Genomic DNA, 18011 nt, shown 5'->3' on the forward strand with positions numbered 1-18011 from the left:
TTAGATATGCAGTTAATATAATTAAAAAAAACTGCGGCAGAGTATCAAGGGGTCTAAGGATACTACATCCACGTGAAAATGGCAAAAAAACAATCACAGATATCAAAATTTACCCTTAGGTATTTGGGTGGCCAGAGTGATAAGCGGTGGCCTTGGCCACCCTGTAGCTCCGCCCCTGTGTGGCATACTGTTTTCACGCTTAATGTTGTGTGTGTGTGTGCGTGCATGGAGTGGAAGATTGCCACCCCCATTCTCCACCCCCACCCTCTAAGTGCTGACCGAATGCCCCCCTCCACGATGTGCTCTGACGCCGGTAATGTATGTCTCCTTTACATCATTTATGAAACATGTTACTTTATGTTAACTGGTGATAATTCATGTGTAGAGCAGGATTATCTGTACTTTAAACACTGCAGCACACATCTGTCAAAGTGACGCACGTGCGTAATGTTTGGAGGGTGAGTGGAAAGTTTAGATTTGTATATGACCCGGGAAGCTGCTGATCACTTCCTTAGAGTTGCAACAATTTGTACCGGGTAATACAAATTATGAGGCTGTGTGCTGATGAACGTTGTATTGCACGAAATCAAAACATAAATGAGTGATTAATCGTAATGGTGTTCATGTTGGTGAATTCTACCAGAACAGTATAAATCTGTACTATTCTTGAGAATAAAGCGGTAATGTATTTCTATATTTCTTTTTAGCTTAACCCATAAAAGCAAGCTGAAAGTAACCGGTTCTGGTCTTGGAACAGATTTCATTCCATTTGTTTAAAATGGGGAAAATTATATAGGTCGATTTGCAAACTGAAATGTTCCCAACATTTTGGAAATGAATGTCTCATTCTCTGCATCAATGTTTTAACTTTACATCTCCATTGAACACACATAAAGTACATACATACAAATTTCATATGTATACATATACATATGATATTTGTATGTATATACATACATATTTCATATACATATTTCATATGTATGTATGGCACAAAATCCAAATTGTCAAAGATACAAGCCATTACTCAAGCAGATTTTTTTTTCTTTGACTTAGAAGAAAAACATTTTTTAGATCTGATGGTTTGTTGCTGACAGCAAACTCAGTTCACTTAAGAACAAGCAACATTTTGGCAGGTAGTGAACAAATCTTCAAAAAGACGTTTCAAACTGTTTAATGCTGCTCTCATTTGGAGTTTACTTTCAAACCCAAACATGAAACCAAGAGAAATTACACATTGTGTATTCAAAACAACCACAATATGTTAGCTCAATGCTAACATACAACGCAAAACGCCATAGACAGCTAACGAATAGCATCAATAGTCTCAGTCTTACAACAATATAAGAATTGGTATTTGAGCACAAACGCTGAAGCAACACATGTAGATAGACAACATAACAATACTCACGGTCATATATCATTATCCCCTATGATAAATTAATAATATTACTGCAGCATGGTATATATTGCGCCTGTTGGCCAAGGCACGCACACCAGACAGAGCACAATGTGGCTGGAACAGAACAGTCAAAAAGCATTTCTATTCATTTCAAATACAAGCTATGATTTGATATGCCAGTGTTTTGAGATATGAGCGTGATCAGGCAATGAATTCAACTAGCAGCCTGTGAAAAAAAGGGGGGTGGGCCAATTTTACGTGAGCAGTTAGTTAATTTCACACCAGTATCACTGTTCTGTATTAATTATAAAATGCACAATCGGAATACAGCTCCATCCGATGGGCTGAGGTGCCCTCCCTGGTCGCGCACCTCGCGTTGGCTTCGCTGGTGCAGCCGGCTGGCAGAGCGAGGGTTAAAGTGAGCTGGAGGAGCCTGAGAGAAAGAAAGCCTGGCAGCGGGAGCAGTCCACACTCCCACACGGCGTCCAGCTGGATGCATCGCACTGCGAGGGGGAGCACCCGAACCGAACCCACAGTATTCCGCGGCTCGACTTGTTGATTCTCACCTGGAGAGAGGGTGCCTAACGAGGACGTCACTGTTTAAAAAAAAAAGAAAAAGAAAAGAGAGAGCGTGAGAGGGAGGGAGAGAGAGTGTGAGGGGAGAAGGAGGCAATATTTCCATCATGTCTCCACGCTGCTCATGATGCCTTCATTACATCCGAGCCCAGCGCAGCAGATCCGGACGGGTTCGCCACCTTTACGCACGTGTTTGATTGAAATGAAGCCTCCGCACGTCCATGACTTGATCCGGGCTGCACGGGAGACACGTATGAACAGTTTCTTGGCTTGCTTGTTTGTGTTTGCGATACTGTACACTTGCTGCATGCTCAACTTTCTGATAACAACACACCATCACCACTTTAATTTGTCACTGCTGGAGTTGGTGTCAAAAGTGTGGTGATTTTATTTTTAAAGGCATTATTTTCAGCACCAGACAGCGACATCGTGATCAGCACTGGACAGCTCACAAACTGTCCAAAAATTCAACAATCATTCCTCGGAAATGCACTTGATTAATAAAAGTAACGTTGGCAATTAAACAAAGTATATGGTTTACAATAGACCTATGTACAATCACACTTATAGGAGGTTTAGTTTGTTTTGTTATTTTTTTATCTGGTACTGTAATACCGTGTATATCTGAGCTAATTTCCCTGTCCCTCACACACATACCAGCAATGACGTATAAACAGATTAGACATGGTGTCCCTAAATTCTGGATGCATGGGCATAAAATGCACATTTTCAAGAAATGGAAATTCATTTGGAATATTATCATTATTAGTGATGAAAGGTTCATGCACTTTGCAAGATTCACTAGATTTGATGCAAAAACTCTTAATGACTCAATGACTTATGGGACAGCCTGTATAATGCAGGGCATACAATATAGTCACCCTAACACAAATGTAAAAAGTCCACCTCCACAGAAACCCAATCCATCCTCAGTCCCCTGTAACAATTAATACTGGCAGTATTGATCTCATGAGAAATGTTTTTTTTTTTTGTCTGTTTGTTTTATTATGGGCAAAATATGTATGGGAACCCCCACTGCAGTTTGCAGAGTGATTACACCACGGCAAACTGCGATTAACATTGTTCAACCAAAGATGATAGATAGCGTTATTATATTTATAGAAGCTTCATTTTGTTTATCGTATAGCTCCTGTAAGGGATCTAATTAAATGGTGTAAGCGTCCATTAATAATAGTCACATTAGCAGTGAGTCCAACTAAAGTCATGTAGCCTATAAGTCCAGTTTATCACTGGGATCCCCCGCGTCCACCCTTGTCAGCAAGAATAGCGTCTGTGCCTCCTAAAGCAGATTAATAAATCTATTCTGTTCTCTGATGAGTGGATAAACCTCTTGACATTTCTGCTGTAGGACACTGCTGGAGGTGCCCCGACTGCGCTTTGAGTGTACAGTCACACAACCCCGTTTCTAGGCCAGACCCAGCTGCCATAGGTGGAAATCAGTGATAGAGAAACCATAGAATTAAAAGAAAAATGTTTGACCGCATCCACACGCTTTAAACACGTGAAAACCCACTTAAACTAGTTATTAAAAAACACTTTTGAAGTTATTCCTTAGCACCCGTTGCCGAGACACTATCGTATGACATCACTTTGAGGAAGCAAAAAGACTAGCTCGCCCAGTTCTCCAATTAAGAGTCAAAGTGGGCTTGCTTCAAGCTGTTATTTGTTTCTCCCAATGAGTTTACTGTAAAACTAACACATAAAAAGGAATTAAACATTGTCTATTTAAACACCAAAATGTTCAACTAAATCATATAATAATAAACTAGCTCAGTACTAACTATTAATTTCACTGCCAGACATTTTTAGACCCTAATAAGTTCCTGGGACTGAATGGCCTGGACTGTGAAAAGACAAGTAAATTCGTCAATGGCAGTGAATGAGTTAATACAAATGTAGAGTATGTAACTGCTACTTTAATCTCCAATGAACAGCAACACATCAAACATATCACGCACCATGTGGTATATATTCTCTCCACTCCGTAGGGACAACAATTATTATTGGAGATTAGTTGGGGACCTTTTTCTGCCTCTTCTTCTCTTTGTTATTCTTTACTATTTTTAACCTCCTTAGTGTCATTTTCTCTGGCCCTATGTTCATTTGCGGGGCCAAATACAAGAATGAAAACAAATGTAAGTGCCAACTCTTTTACTCGGGGAAGCCAAATTAGCTATTCATATCAGTCGAAGAGACAAACTGCGCTCTGGCCTTAACTTGAACGCTGTGGCCTTGTGGATGTGAATTGCGAAGGCGAGGATGACGAGACCATTGGGAACTTGAATACTTTTTGGGACATGCAGCGTTGTGATGGACTTTTCTGCAGTGACCAAACAAAATGAGTTGAGGTTCAGTGCTTGTCTCAAAGTAAATTGTCTGTTAAAGAAAGTGTTTGTTTATTTTAATCTACACCTTCCACTTGTATTACACTCTAAAAACAGTTGGGTTAAAAATAACATAATTTTGGGACAGTCTTTCTTGTATTGTTTTGTATAAAACAGCCCATTTTTTTAGGGTTGTTTTGTACAAAACTTCCCATTTTTGGGGTTGTTTTCTGCAAAAACAACCAAGAAAGTTGGATCAAATTGACCCAAGTTGTGAATCGGTCCATTTTTGACCCAAAATTGTGTTATTTTTGCCCCAACTGTTTTTAGAGTGTACGCTGTATGTCTTCGAGTCAGTATGTGCACAACTTCTAAATTCTAAATGAAGTTGACTGTATACTGTAAACACCCGCCCCCACCCCCTGCAAAAAAATACAAATAAAAACAGCACTCGCAACATGAACCACAATATATCTTGATTTTCACTGTATTGTTGTTGTTGCAGCCACAGGAAGAGAGTGCGGACCCTGATGAGGTCACCCGGAGGACCATGTCTTCTTAACCCCCACTGTCCCACCTTTGACTGAGTGACTCGAGCGAAGATGATCAAAGTGACGGCGAGGTCATCCGGAGCGCAACCGCCGGACGCGGTCGACATCATCCGAAGCAAGCACACCCGCCGGGTGAGGCTCAACGTCGGGGGTCTCCTCCACGAGGTCCTGTGGAGGACTCTGGACCGCCTGCCCCGCACCAGACTTGGCAAGCTGCGGGACTGCAACACCCACGACTCCATCATGGAGATCTGCGACGACTACAGCTTGGACAGCAACGAGTACTTCTTCGACAGACACCCCGGCGCCTTCACATCCATTTTGAACTTTTACCGCACGGGGAAGCTGCACATGATGGAGGAGATGTGCGCCCTGTCCTTCAGTCAAGAGCTGGACTTCTGGGGCATCGACGAGATCTACCTGGAGTCCTGCTGCCAGGCCCGGTACCACCAGAAGAAGGAGCAGATGAACGAGGAGCTCAAACGGGAGGCGGAGAACATGAGGGAGCGGGAGGGCGAGGAGTTTACCACCACATGCTGCTCGGAGAAGAGGAAGAAACTTTGGGACCTCCTGGAGAAGCCCAGCTCCTCCTTTGCCGCTAAGGTAGAGTCAGAGTCGGACACATACGCAGCACGTGACACTGTTGTTAGGCAAGAAAAGGCAAGGCAGCTTTATTTATATAGCACATTTCATACATAAGGTAACTCAATGTGCTTCACATAGTCACAAAACAACATTAAAAGGCACAATACAATATTAAAAGGCAAACAAACTGGAGACATTAAAAAAAAAATGGAAGAATTTAAGACGTTTAAAAGTAGACAAATAAAAAGTTGTTTACTAAAATTGTCAAAAGAACATGCAGCACAAGAGCATGATTTTGGAAAAACTAATGGTAAAAATGCTTTGAAAGACCCCAATCATAGGTATGGTGGGGGGCGGTGGGGGAGACGCATCATTTTTAACCTAGATTGAAAAGCATTTACACTTGGGGCTAACTTCAGTTCCATTTTATTTAATTTGCGTGCGGCATAACAGCTAAATACCGATACACCATGTTTGCTTTGAACTCAAGTCTCCACTAATTGACCTGAGTCTTCGAACAACAGAACCCAACTGGGTATACATTTCATGATCATGTATTCAGAGCCTAAGTAATTCAGTGATTTACTGACCAATAAGCATTATTTGAAAATGTATTCTACAGCTGACTGGGAACCAATCAAGTAGCATAATCTATTATGACAACTTTATTCCCACACTTGCAATTATTGTTGTTACAGTTTTCGTGTACAGTGAAACCATGCATATTCGTGCGTTAGCATATTGAAATTCACATATTTGTGGATTTTTTTGTTGTTGCCAAGGAAGTATGTTGAAACTAGTTGAGAAGCTTCATTTGGACACAGGTAGTGCTTTGCCACCATACTGTGGCAACTTGGTGACACAAAACTATGATGAAGGCAGATAAAGAGCTTTGTTTTGACACAAGCAGTGCCTCCATCTTGATGTATCTATAGGCAATTGTAAAGCTTTTTATGGATCTGTCTATGGACTACGTGCACTGGCACTCTGAAGCACTTCCAATTTCGCCAACGATCAGCAAATTAGTTTTCGGTTAGCTTCCTGCTCCGTTCAAAATGGACGGGCAGAAAAACTCGAGTGCTTTAGCTGCTAGAAAAAAATGAGTAAATATAACCCAAGGGATACTTTTAAGTTCCAGAAAACAGTGGGTGGCTTAAATGAGCATAGCTGTGTACCGTTTTGCACTGCACTCTGTCGCTATAATAGCACATTTGGCTTCTACCATGGTGGATACACAAAGGAGGAGGTTTGTTTTTACTCAACACACAAACAAGGGTACGTAGCAGACGTTTCGGAAAGGATCAAATTCATTTAACAGCTAAGGCAAGAAGGTTCAGTTACAAATATGGTACTGGCATTTTTTGAATGGATGCTTTCTTCCCCTTTGACTTATCTTCATCTGAACACAAATATTTTCAAATGGGATCCCCCAGAGCTCGGAATGCAGCAGTCAAACAACGATGGCTCTGCGTTTGTGACCCGTCTACCTTTAGTGGCACAATGAATCTGATCCTTGCTGAAATGTTTGCTACGTACCGTTGTCTTGTGTACTGAGTAAAAACAAACGCCCCCGCCCACGGATTTTGTCAATCACTGGCGAGGACGGAAGTGCCTCCGGGTGCTCGTGCGCATTGTCAATTACTTGTTGATTTTTGGCATTCTCAACAGGTCTTGCTACCTATCCTGCGATAACATTTTAATTCTATAAGATAAACGAGAGGCGGTGTACACCCTGCATTGGTTGCCGGCAAATGGCTGTAAAATAACATTTAGCCCACTTGACTTGTTGATGATTAACTTTCTCCTTAGTCCATCGGGGAAATGTAATCAAATGCAAATCATTTCTTATATTGGATGTCATTAGATGATCCAGTGAAGTGGCTAGTGAGTGTCATGATTTTCCATCATGCGGAATGAAGGTGTCTAATGTTAAAACAAAAAAGGAGGGGTGGGGGGGGGCGTATTTCAGTTTACATCTGGAGGCTATAAATCTCTGCGGTTTGACGAACAGTCTGACATTCCTTTTGCCCCAATTGGTGCTTTTCATCTGTTCCTTTGAGCTGCAGGAGGGAGAAGTAATGAGAAAAAAGAAGAAATGTTACACTCAAAAGTGAAAAATGTTCCTCTAAGTGCAACTTATTCTGTTTAAAATGGGCTTTGGGGACTAATTTTGTGCTATACATAATCAATAATATCCACCAGCTGTCCTTTCCTGGGAGGGCAAGACGGCGTGCTGCTCCCCCTTTTGGAACTCAATTAAAAACCCTTTATTAATGCTGCTTTTTTTAGATGAATATGTGACAGCACTTTATTGTCTCTCATTATTGGGTTTGTGAGCAGTGCGTGCGCGCAACTCTCGAGGTTATTAATGAGTGCTTGTTTTGTCGTCACGTTTGACGACGCGACGACTGGCACCTTTTGTTTAATTGAATGTCACATATTTATAGACGCGCACGTCTTCATTACGCCGACTTCCTTTCTATCCTCTACTCAATCATCCTTCTCATTAACACGCTCTCGGCCCACACTCTGTAGCGCTTCACTGGGGATCAATGGACATGGCCATGCTTAATAGAGTATATGAAGCTCTTTTCAATTAAAATGTGGATTCACTACTAGACCCTGCTGCATGTTAGCGATACAGCAGCAGCTCGGGGAATGTGCACATTCGCAGGGATCGGCCTTTTCATTACTGTACTCCACATTCAGCAGGGAGTGTTACCAAGGAAGGTTTTTATATATTCAGTGCAACACTCCTCGAGTCAGCCTGTCAACGTTTGATTTTTTTTTTTTTCTAACAGTGTAACTTGGATTGGTAGTTGGACCGTATACCGTATCATTGGCTGCAGAGCATTTTAAAATGTGTCGGCAAGACAGTGGGGCTTCTCAGCATTCCCGAAACAAGACACCGCGGTCAAAACAAGACTAAAGGAAGCTTCAAACACCTCCGTGGACAGAGCTTCCTGCATAATTTATCCAGCTCATCTAGTGAGATAACCTGCTCCATCCCTGACCTTGAATAGCTCCTAATTATGATTTCTTAAATAGATCAGGTTGCTCTGTGGGTGACACTTGCCCCTCAGCGCTCTCCCTGGAGATGTATTTAATTTTAGTTACCGAGCAGACTTGTAATTATTAGCAGAGGTGTTTTTACATACCAAGAAAACTGTAGCACTCTCTCTAATGTGTGTGTGTTTCTTTTGATTACCGTATCTCTTCGAATAGCAAGTTTAAAAAAATGATGGCGATTCATTGTAACATTTCAATTTTTGTGGTAGACAACGAGTTAGCAAAATTGTATTCAAATTAATTGTGGATTGTTCCACCGGGTCACCTCACAGGTGTGAATTTCTACTTGTTGCCTTGCAAAATAATGAATGAGGAATTGTTATACGTTAGTCATGCCTAATAGACTGACTGAAGAGATACTTATCTTTCGTGGGAAGTAATGTAGTACACTTTGTGACTGTTCTTACCGGTACATGGATTTTTCAGGTACCTGTACTTTACTTGACTTTTTATTTTTCTGACAGTTTATTGCTTTTCTTACCTACATTTGTAAACAGATATGTAGTTTCCGCTCCTTAATTTGTGAAAATAGGCGTGTTACTTTTGTCAACCGCCGCACATGACGATGCGACGTAAAAAGGGCGTAGAGAAAGTAAAAGATAACCATGGTTGAGATCTTGATCGATTGAGATGTTGGGGACTTAAAGGTGGAAAAAACTGAGACAGCAGCAACATGGAGAAACGTATACATTTTTTTTTACTGTTTATTTTTGTACTTTTCAGAGTGGGAACATTTTACTTTTACTCAAGTACAGTTGAATCAATGGTTTTACTTTTTACACAATTATCAACACCAATAGTGTACTAGTCTCATCTGCTTATTATATCTTTTTTCACAGTTTAAAACATTTTCCAGGTGTAACATGTCTCTGACAACTGTCGCTCACGAGTGTGCATTGAAGCCACGCGCTTCAACTTACGGAAGGAGCGTTTAGGAGAAAGAAGTTATAATAAGAGAGAAAATAAGAAAACTTCGACTTGACCACGGCATAATTCGATACGTTAGCTGGCAAAACTATAAATAAACCAACTTGTTAGTTAGAAGCGACAACAGTCCGTGTTTAGCATAAGTTTATAGAAACAAACAACATAAATCTCAACAGAATAGTCAGTTTAGTGAAATGACAGATGGCTATGAACACGAGTTAGTTTGGTTAGCCAAGGAGAGTGGTGATAGATAGATGCTAACTCTGAAGCTTGTTTGGAGATTTTTGAGTGGAAAAGTCAAATAACAGTATGACAGAAACTACGACATATCATTTCAGCTATTAGTGGGTTATGATAAATACCAGAGCTGGGCATTTTACGACAAATTGAGCATCCGTTATTCATTATACATCTGAAGCCTGGGTTTTCTTCCGTCGTCCGTCATTCACCTTTTTTCCGGGGGTAAAGAAATTGTATATACTATAGGCCGGTCCACCTCTAATTTTAAACGGGCGTCCGTCGGCAACTACGACTCAACTTTCATATACACTATGTGTATATGTATATGAACTCCAAATATTAATTCGTAAATAATTTGTTACAATTTGTATTGTATAAGTGTATTGTTCACACTAGGCCTTATATTTGGGTCTGTCTTTGCTCAGGTGTCTTTTCAAAACTAGCATGATTCCGACGGTACTACCCAAGTGAATACATGCTCGGATATTTGCTCTGCTGCTGTTCACAAAGACTTCCAATAAAAAGTCAGGGAGGGTGACTGAATTTCTTTGTCCTGTTTCATAGAAATGTTTGCATTGCGAATCCACAGCTCATGAAGCTCATGACATGCTCAATGAGCCAAGCGGGGCTACGGCCTCATGCTTTGTTTTCCATTAAGGATGACAAAAAAAGTGTTAAACTGAGGTTACTCGGTGGCCCACAAAGGTAATATTGTTTAATTGAAGTGTTGCAGCGTTCAAATGGTTTGTTCCCAAACACAGATTCTGCCTCATTTATTTTTCAGCCCTGATGAAATTTTAATTGCCCATTAATAAGGCCTCACTTGATTCCAGGAAGACAAGGACTGTGCAACGCAGAATGTATATAACCCCACGTGTCTCGTCAAGACGATACAGTACAATATATAAACTGACAAGAGCGCTCGCTCTCACTCAGTGAGGCATTCTCACACCAAAGCAGCATCAAAGGACGCCACGCATGCCCCGTTTGATCGCATGACTTCCTGCTTTGAAGTGTCGAGGCGTTATTGAATAGTTTTAGGCCCACTTGAGTCCGCTGATCCGCCGTGGGCCTGCTTGCTAAATAATTCAACAAACAATATGGGCTTCAGGAAAACTTGCAGGTAATCAGTGCATCAATAAAAGATAAGATCTTGTTGATGCGGTGCTGTACATGCTAAGTGTCTGTTATTATTACTTTATTTCTGAGCATTGAGATGCGTAGAGCACAGTATGCTTGGGACTGAGCATGTCTCGTTTGATCGGAAGCTGCTCAGTTGCGGAGAGAATGAGCAGCCATTGCTCCCTCGAAATGAATACCATCCCAAAACTCACTTCTGGATGTAAGTACATGCCCCAAATGGCCATTTTTCTCCAGCGCACACTGAACGGAAAAGAACATTACTCCGCAGTGTGAGCTGTTCTTGTCTTGTCGTTCATGATAAGGAACACTTGGTATGCATGTGAGGGTGATCAAGTAAAGTTATGTTCTAAGTCTGAATACATTTACGGCCATTGAACAGGAAAATGCAACAAATGCCCTGCAGTCAAATTGCTGCACGATTTATTGAACTTTTGAACTTATAGCCATAGCCACACAATTCACACACTCATCCTTCCTGATAGATGTCTTTTAGCCACATGTATTTGTTTGGGGAAAAAACATGAAAAACATGTGTTTAAAGTTTTAAAGATGGACAGAGAGGGGGCTTGCCTAACATTTAACGGAAGCTCGTTCCAAAGGGACGGACTGGATACGGAAAATGCTTGATCCCCCCTGAGACTCTGCTTAATCCACGATACCTTCAGTAGCGTCTGGGCCACTGACCTAAGGCATTGGGCAGGTATGTAGAGGTGGAGGAGCTCAGGGCGGTAAGGTAGGACGAGACCATTTAAAATTTGAAAAGACAATTAAAATCATCTTGTAGATGAACTCTAAAATGTACAGGGAGCCTGTGAAGGGAGGCCAGAATTGGAGGTATGCGCTCCCTCCTACGAGCTCCAGTTAGAAGGCGGGTAGCAGCATTTTGGACCAACTGGAGACTCTTGAGGGAGGACTGGCTGACTCCAAAAAAATAGTGCATTACAGTAATCCAGCCGAGATGTAAAGATGACTGTTTCGATGACTGTACTTTAAATCATATTATCCACCATCAATTGTATTTCCAGTAATGATGTTGTGCATTCCAGCCAATGACAGGTAGAAGAGTGAGTCACATCACCACCATCAGTGACTCTTCCTGTAATGATTGGTGAATAGTCCGCCCGATAAAAGCTACAAGAGTGCCTGGTAAGGACTGCGGTGCCGGCCATGCATTTGGTGCCTGGACCTTTAATCTGCTTCTTAATACCCCGACTATTATGTTGCAATTAAAGAAATCGTCAATACAAGTTTTCACTTCATGTTAACTGCCGATGCGAATGAAGCCGCTCAAGTTCTTATATAGTTGGGGAGGTTTGACTCGTGCTCAGTGACACACTTGGGCTCTGTTTTAACCACGCCCCAAAAAAATCAGGATAACTGAACTGTTGAAAGTCTTTGCAGGTTTTTAGCAATTGTCTTTAAACTTGCATAATGTTTTGGAACAAATCTCTGAACTATTCAGTGAATTTTCTACAAATGCTCGTGTCTTAATTGCATTTGGTTGCAAATTCTAGAGTAGAACTTGGTAAGACTTTTGGGACTTTTTTGAAGGATTACAGTTCATGTCTCCCTGGGAGCCTTACAGCGCTCCTTTCACCTTACAATCTCACAATCTTTGGAGCGGAACAGAATAGCGAGCTGTAAAAACTGACATTCCTCACATTGGCGGTGGCTCGATCTGCTAATTGCCAGAGAAGCTTCTCCGCTCAGTGAGTCAGCCAAGACTGCAGGCAGTTTCCTGCACTTCTCACCGCGCATCATATGCCCGATTGACTGCACTTTGAGCACTTTGTAGTTTTGTGTAGTCCGAGATGTGTTTGAGAAAACCACTGCGTGCTGCTCGTTGCTTGCCCATTCGCTCCAAAAGGCCGGTTAGGTGCGTGAACCCTTTTTGGTGAGAATGGGGGCTGGAAATCAATGGCGAAGGCATTAAGTTGTAAGGCAAGCTGGGGGGAGCGAGGACACACCCCGACCGGCCATTAGTGCGCCTCTCGGCTGTGTGACTTCCAACGTGAGCACCATTGCATGTAGCGCTGTGTCACATCCCAGAGATCCCAGTGTAACAGAACAATCTCTATGGCCGTGAGTATTAGAGCAAAGCGTTTCCTCTCGCTCGCTTCCACTGTTAATAAGCAGGCATGGGACAAGCCAACAGGGTGTGCTTTATGAGCGTGTTGCCGGGCGACACCATCACTTGCCTTTAAATAGCATCAATCAATCGCACACCACTGACTCACAGCTGGCCCGACTAGTGGCTGGGCCGTGTGTTTGGCCCAGTGGCTTCATACACTTGTGAAAAGTAAGACACAAGCAACACCTCTCACTTTTTTTTCCCCCTTGTTCTTCAGCATGTTTTTCTCTGTCTTTTGTCCTTCCTTCTTTTCTGATACCTGAAGTGAACTTGTCGGTATTTCAACTCTCAGAGTGAGGGATGAACATTTCATAAAATACCTTTGGCTGAATATGGGGAAAATTAGTTTGTTGGTGTCAGGATTCCGGGAGAACCAAAGCGGACTCTAAAAGCGTGGACTCGGATGGTGTTTTGTGGATGGACGCACGGAGGATGAGAAGTTTTTTTAAAAGGACGGACTAAGCAAGTGGGTTTTCATCCGTCCCTCTATTTGTCCCTAACCGGGTCAAGTACCGACCGAACGTGTTGTGTTGAGTTCTTTTTAAAAGCAAGACCACTGCATGTTCTCTTCTATGGAGCCGCCGTCATTAATTGCCTGCACAATACTTTTCATGTGCTTACCAGTAGTCACATTGCACATGCATATTCTGCCCCCCAGTGGTTCAACATTTGTAATACGATGGAAATGCCTCAGGAGTCAGCCACTTCACTTTCACTTCACTGACAGAAACACGCCCAGCCTGTCTTGTGTGTGTAATCCAGGATAGAAATGTTGTTTTGTTAACTAACTGTTAACATTGAATACCTGATCCCATTGCATGCGAAGTACGTCCTTGTGCGGGACATCTTTAGACCGTAAAAATCTCTACCAGCGTCTACATTTAAACAACCCGGAAGTGGAAGTCTTTATTTCCTCTTAAAATAACCTTGCATTATTTTGCAATCATTATTTTATAAAAAATGAAAACGTCTTGCATGAAAACGCAAAAGTTTTGCACTAAAACTCAATAGTTTTGCGTTATTACTCAATCTTAAATATTGTCCTGATGTCCTCTGGCTTGCTCCAGTCATCATCATCATCATCTTCATCACATCACGACGGTCTTGTGTTGCAGCTAAATGCTGTCTTGGTTAAACAATTGTAAACAATTCAATCCACTCATGATACTCCTAGCCGTTAAGTGGATGTGCACAGGAAATTAGCCAGCTAATGGCCTTTAAATAATGTTTCTGAGTGCAGTGATTTTTTTTTTATGTATTTATTTTTTGTGGCGACGGTGGGAGGGACGGGGGGTGGCGGACAGACGGAATCCAAGGACGGAAGCGCTTTAAAAGGATGAGGACTTACGGGGTTAGAGGACGATCATTTTTATGAATAAGGACGAGGACAGAAGGGTACCCAGGTCGCGGACGGTGGACGGAGGATGGAGGACGGACTGGCAAAAAAGGGTCACGTGCCCAGCTCTGATTATTATTCCCACTGGGCAGCACAGCTTTGATGGGAGGGGGCACATGAACAATCAGGGTTGGAAGGCGATCTCCTAGTGTTTTCCACTTTCCATTCCACCATGTCAAGACTCTAGTGCCCGAACAGTGCGCCACATCTTAAGGGAATAAGAGGACCCATTTTGATTGGCCATCTTTGAAACAGCCGTCACCACTTCCACAGTGGCGCAACCATCCCAATCTCCGATCTGCAGGTCTGAGCCTGTATGTGAAATTTCTCACACCAGTGTGACCCGACTCTGTGCAATTACGCCGTGCGCAGAATTGAATGCAGACCTTTTCACTTTCGGTCGACTTTCAAAATTTTACCAGTTTAAACGCGAATTATTCTACGTTTATTATATTATTGTGTTATATTATACGTTTGTTAAAACTGAAATGTTTTGTACCCAAATTGACATCGTCTCACTGGGCTCCTCTGATAAATCAGAATTTAATCGACAGGTAACATAACATTTACTGTTTAATGAATAGCTGAAATGAAATTGTCCGAATATCTCCCCTTTATGTTTCGTTAATAATACTCAAAATGTGACAATTCGTGGCTATGAATAATAATTCTATATTTGCGTTAAAATATCATTTGGATTGAATCTAGATAGCTAGTGGTGTATTGACCAATATAGAGATGCACAAAAAGATATTGGAAATTACCAACGCTTTAAATTTTAGGGCAGCTGCAGCATAAACTAAACATACGTGGTGGTTTCATACACTTCTCAAGCACTCTAAAAACTTTTTTTAATATGGAGAGTCTTTCTACATTGTGGCATTTAACAACAGCCTTTTCTGCGCCCTGCTTTCCGTCCCATCATAATTGCGCGGCTGCAACTGGAAGCAATCAGCAGTGTGTATTGGCAAATGCATAGGCTAATGGAGCTGTGCACTAAACAGAGACATTAGCATTATTGATTGCAAGCATGCCTTTGATGGCGTTTGATCAGCGTGAAGAAACACACGAACGGAAAGTCACTTCAGCAAGCGAGGCTGCACATCAATAAACACGCACACGCCAAGTACTGCTGGAGAAGATTACACAGTTCCGTCTCTTACATTGTTTTCATCCGTCTCCAGCTTCCTATGACGACCACATAAACCAGAAGAAAGTGTGAACTGCAGTTTGAATGGTTGTTCGTCGAGATATACTCTGCGATTGGCTGGTGACTTCTAACCCTAAGTCAATAGACATTAGCAAATATCCTTGCCCTATAAATGACTTTATAAAGAAGCTATATTTGGAGCATGTTTTGCAGGAAGAAGTTGGCAACTGTTACCCCCCCCTCCCCAAACTGCATTTGCACCGCGGTTGCCATGGAGAGTGGTGATGTACAAACAATATAATAGCTTATCATGTGAGCCAGCTGGGGCAACACACACACACACGCACACGTAGGAATACAAGCACACCTTTCCCCACGGTTTAATATCTGTTTTTGACGGACGGCAATAGCCATACTTTACTTTTATCGGGGTGTCTTATCTGAGCTCGCTTCTCGTGCTCGCACGGTGCAGCTGTGTGTTTAAGCGGCTGGCATTTAAAAAGGTGAAGATGTCAAACAAGACGAGGGGACGAAGACACGGCAACTTTGCTGTGTGACTTCATTCATTATTTAGACGGGCCTGTCAGAGATAGAGCATCACTCAGGGAGATGTGGGATGACAAGTGGTCAGTGGAAAGCGGAGTCCACAAAAGCGATTGCACAATAAGCGCACTGATGTTTGCATCACTCGGCAGTCTGAGGCTGAAAAGGTCCCATTTTCACAAAGGCATTCTATTGCAGTCCACCCATTCGGTTCACTGACACTCTCTGGGCCTCTTCCCAAAACTGAGAATGTAAAACATGCTGTAAGGTGCTTGTCATCAATCGGTGACAGCAGAACAAAAGCAATGCTGAGTTGAACGTGTTGAACCAGCCAAGACATCACCTCACACATGGACTCCGCCACTGAGAAAGTCAAAGAGCGCTAGTGTTTTGTTTGGCTTTGGCAGCAGGCATCGGAGCTGCCTCCACTTGCCGTACGTCCCAGCAAGCTACTCTCTCAGAATGATGTGCTTGCTTCATTTGAAATGTCTCAATGGATGACTGACAGAATCTACTCATATCAATAGACACCTTGCTTTTTCTCTCAATCTGTCTACACTAGTGTTTCCCAACATTAGTGACTCACAAACTCACACAGTGCACCACCAAAAAGAAATGTATCCATTTTCCTCTATTCATCCAAAAATTATTCCGATATTTTCACGGTATTAAGGCCATAGTATGTCCTACTGCAGTATTGTAAAATAAATCAATCAATAAATAATAACCCTCAATAATAATGATAATAATAATAATAATAATGATAACGTGGGGAAGAATGCCATAGTGTAGAAAATCAAGTTCCAGGAATGTTAAGGATAAACCATCTTATTGTAATTGAACACAAAATACATAATGCTCAAATGTACTCATCATATTTTACATTTTTATTTCAAGTGCAAACAACCGTGCAGAAATATTGAGGGCTGGGTGATGAAACAAAATGTAATCGTTAAGATTAAGTGTAACCTGTTGTCATTCATACACAGAACAAACCAACACCGTTTTGTGTTCAACTAAACAAGCTCAGATTTTGATCTTAGTAATAGAGATAATATTTTCAATATACATTACTGTATCGTGTTTGTGACCTTTTTGTCATGTAAAATATGTGCCTTGCTTCAATAAGGTTTGGGAAACACTGCTTAAACTATTAACATTACCACCAGTGTTAGTGTTAAATGTTGCCGAGTCCTGGCTTGTCCAGCAATATTAAACACCACTGAAGTCAGTCATCGTGGCAACACCAGATTGATGGATTGATGGCGTTATCTGAAGGTCACATTTCGACACATTGCTGCTTTAGCAAACACTGGTCTGTGATTAAGTGTCCTATTCACCTGGATATGCTTGCCACCAGACCGATAAGCAGTAATTATTACCTTTTGAACTTGATCCAGAACCTAATATCTGAAGGTCCACGAACAAACAGCCAACAAGAGGGTTCATTCAACGCCAGACTGCCCCCACTGCCTCACATCAGACACACTAGACGGCTTCAATCAGACCAAGTGTCGCCTTGCACTTGTTGCCAGTGTATCGCCTTACATCACTTGAGCAATGGCGGCATCACGTACGGTACAGTCTACATGGGTCGGGGGGGTTAAGCCATCGGGCAAATGCTTCTCACCAGTCTTGGCAGACTTGTTGTAAAACTGCGGAAATGAGGTTGAGGTCATCGATACTGTATAAGCGTCCTGGTGCGCTTCCTGTTTGAGTGGGAGTGAGGTGAGAGCTTCCTTCTTCCGGTGTCCTCACCTCTAGTCATCAGCTCAGGCACATAAAGTAGCATCTGAGTAGCGCCATTTGCACTCGCTAAAACAGGGGAATTATTTCTGTCTATACAGGGGAAGCACCGCTGGGGAGTTCAGTTTGATTTCTGCATCAACATGTCCGCCCACTCCTTCTAATTCCCAAAGAAGTGAATAACTTGGTCAAAGTGAGTCAATCAAT

At 42.1% G+C, this 18011-nt stretch overlaps 1 protein-coding gene across 1 annotated transcript in view; it reads left to right on the top strand.

The window, feature by feature from the left end:
• Nucleotides 1–1886: 1886 nt before the first annotated feature.
• LOC147142072 (potassium voltage-gated channel subfamily B member 1-like) overlaps nucleotides 1887–18011 on the top strand; it is a 50917-nt gene continuing 34792 nt past the window's right edge. The window contains exons 1-2 of the mRNA XM_086039892.1: nucleotides 1887–2229; nucleotides 4829–5477. Of these exons, the coding sequence (XP_085896018.1) occupies nucleotides 4926–5477 (552 nt within the window). The 5' untranslated portion in view covers nucleotides 1887–2229; nucleotides 4829–4925. The remainder of the gene's footprint in view (nucleotides 2230–4828; nucleotides 5478–18011) is intronic.

This window comes from Filicampus tigris, chromosome 9 (genome assembly GCF_054856515.1).
Source record: "Filicampus tigris isolate MCC_2025a chromosome 9, RoL_Ftig_1.0, whole genome shotgun sequence".
NCBI lineage: Eukaryota > Metazoa > Chordata > Actinopteri > Syngnathiformes > Syngnathidae > Filicampus > Filicampus tigris.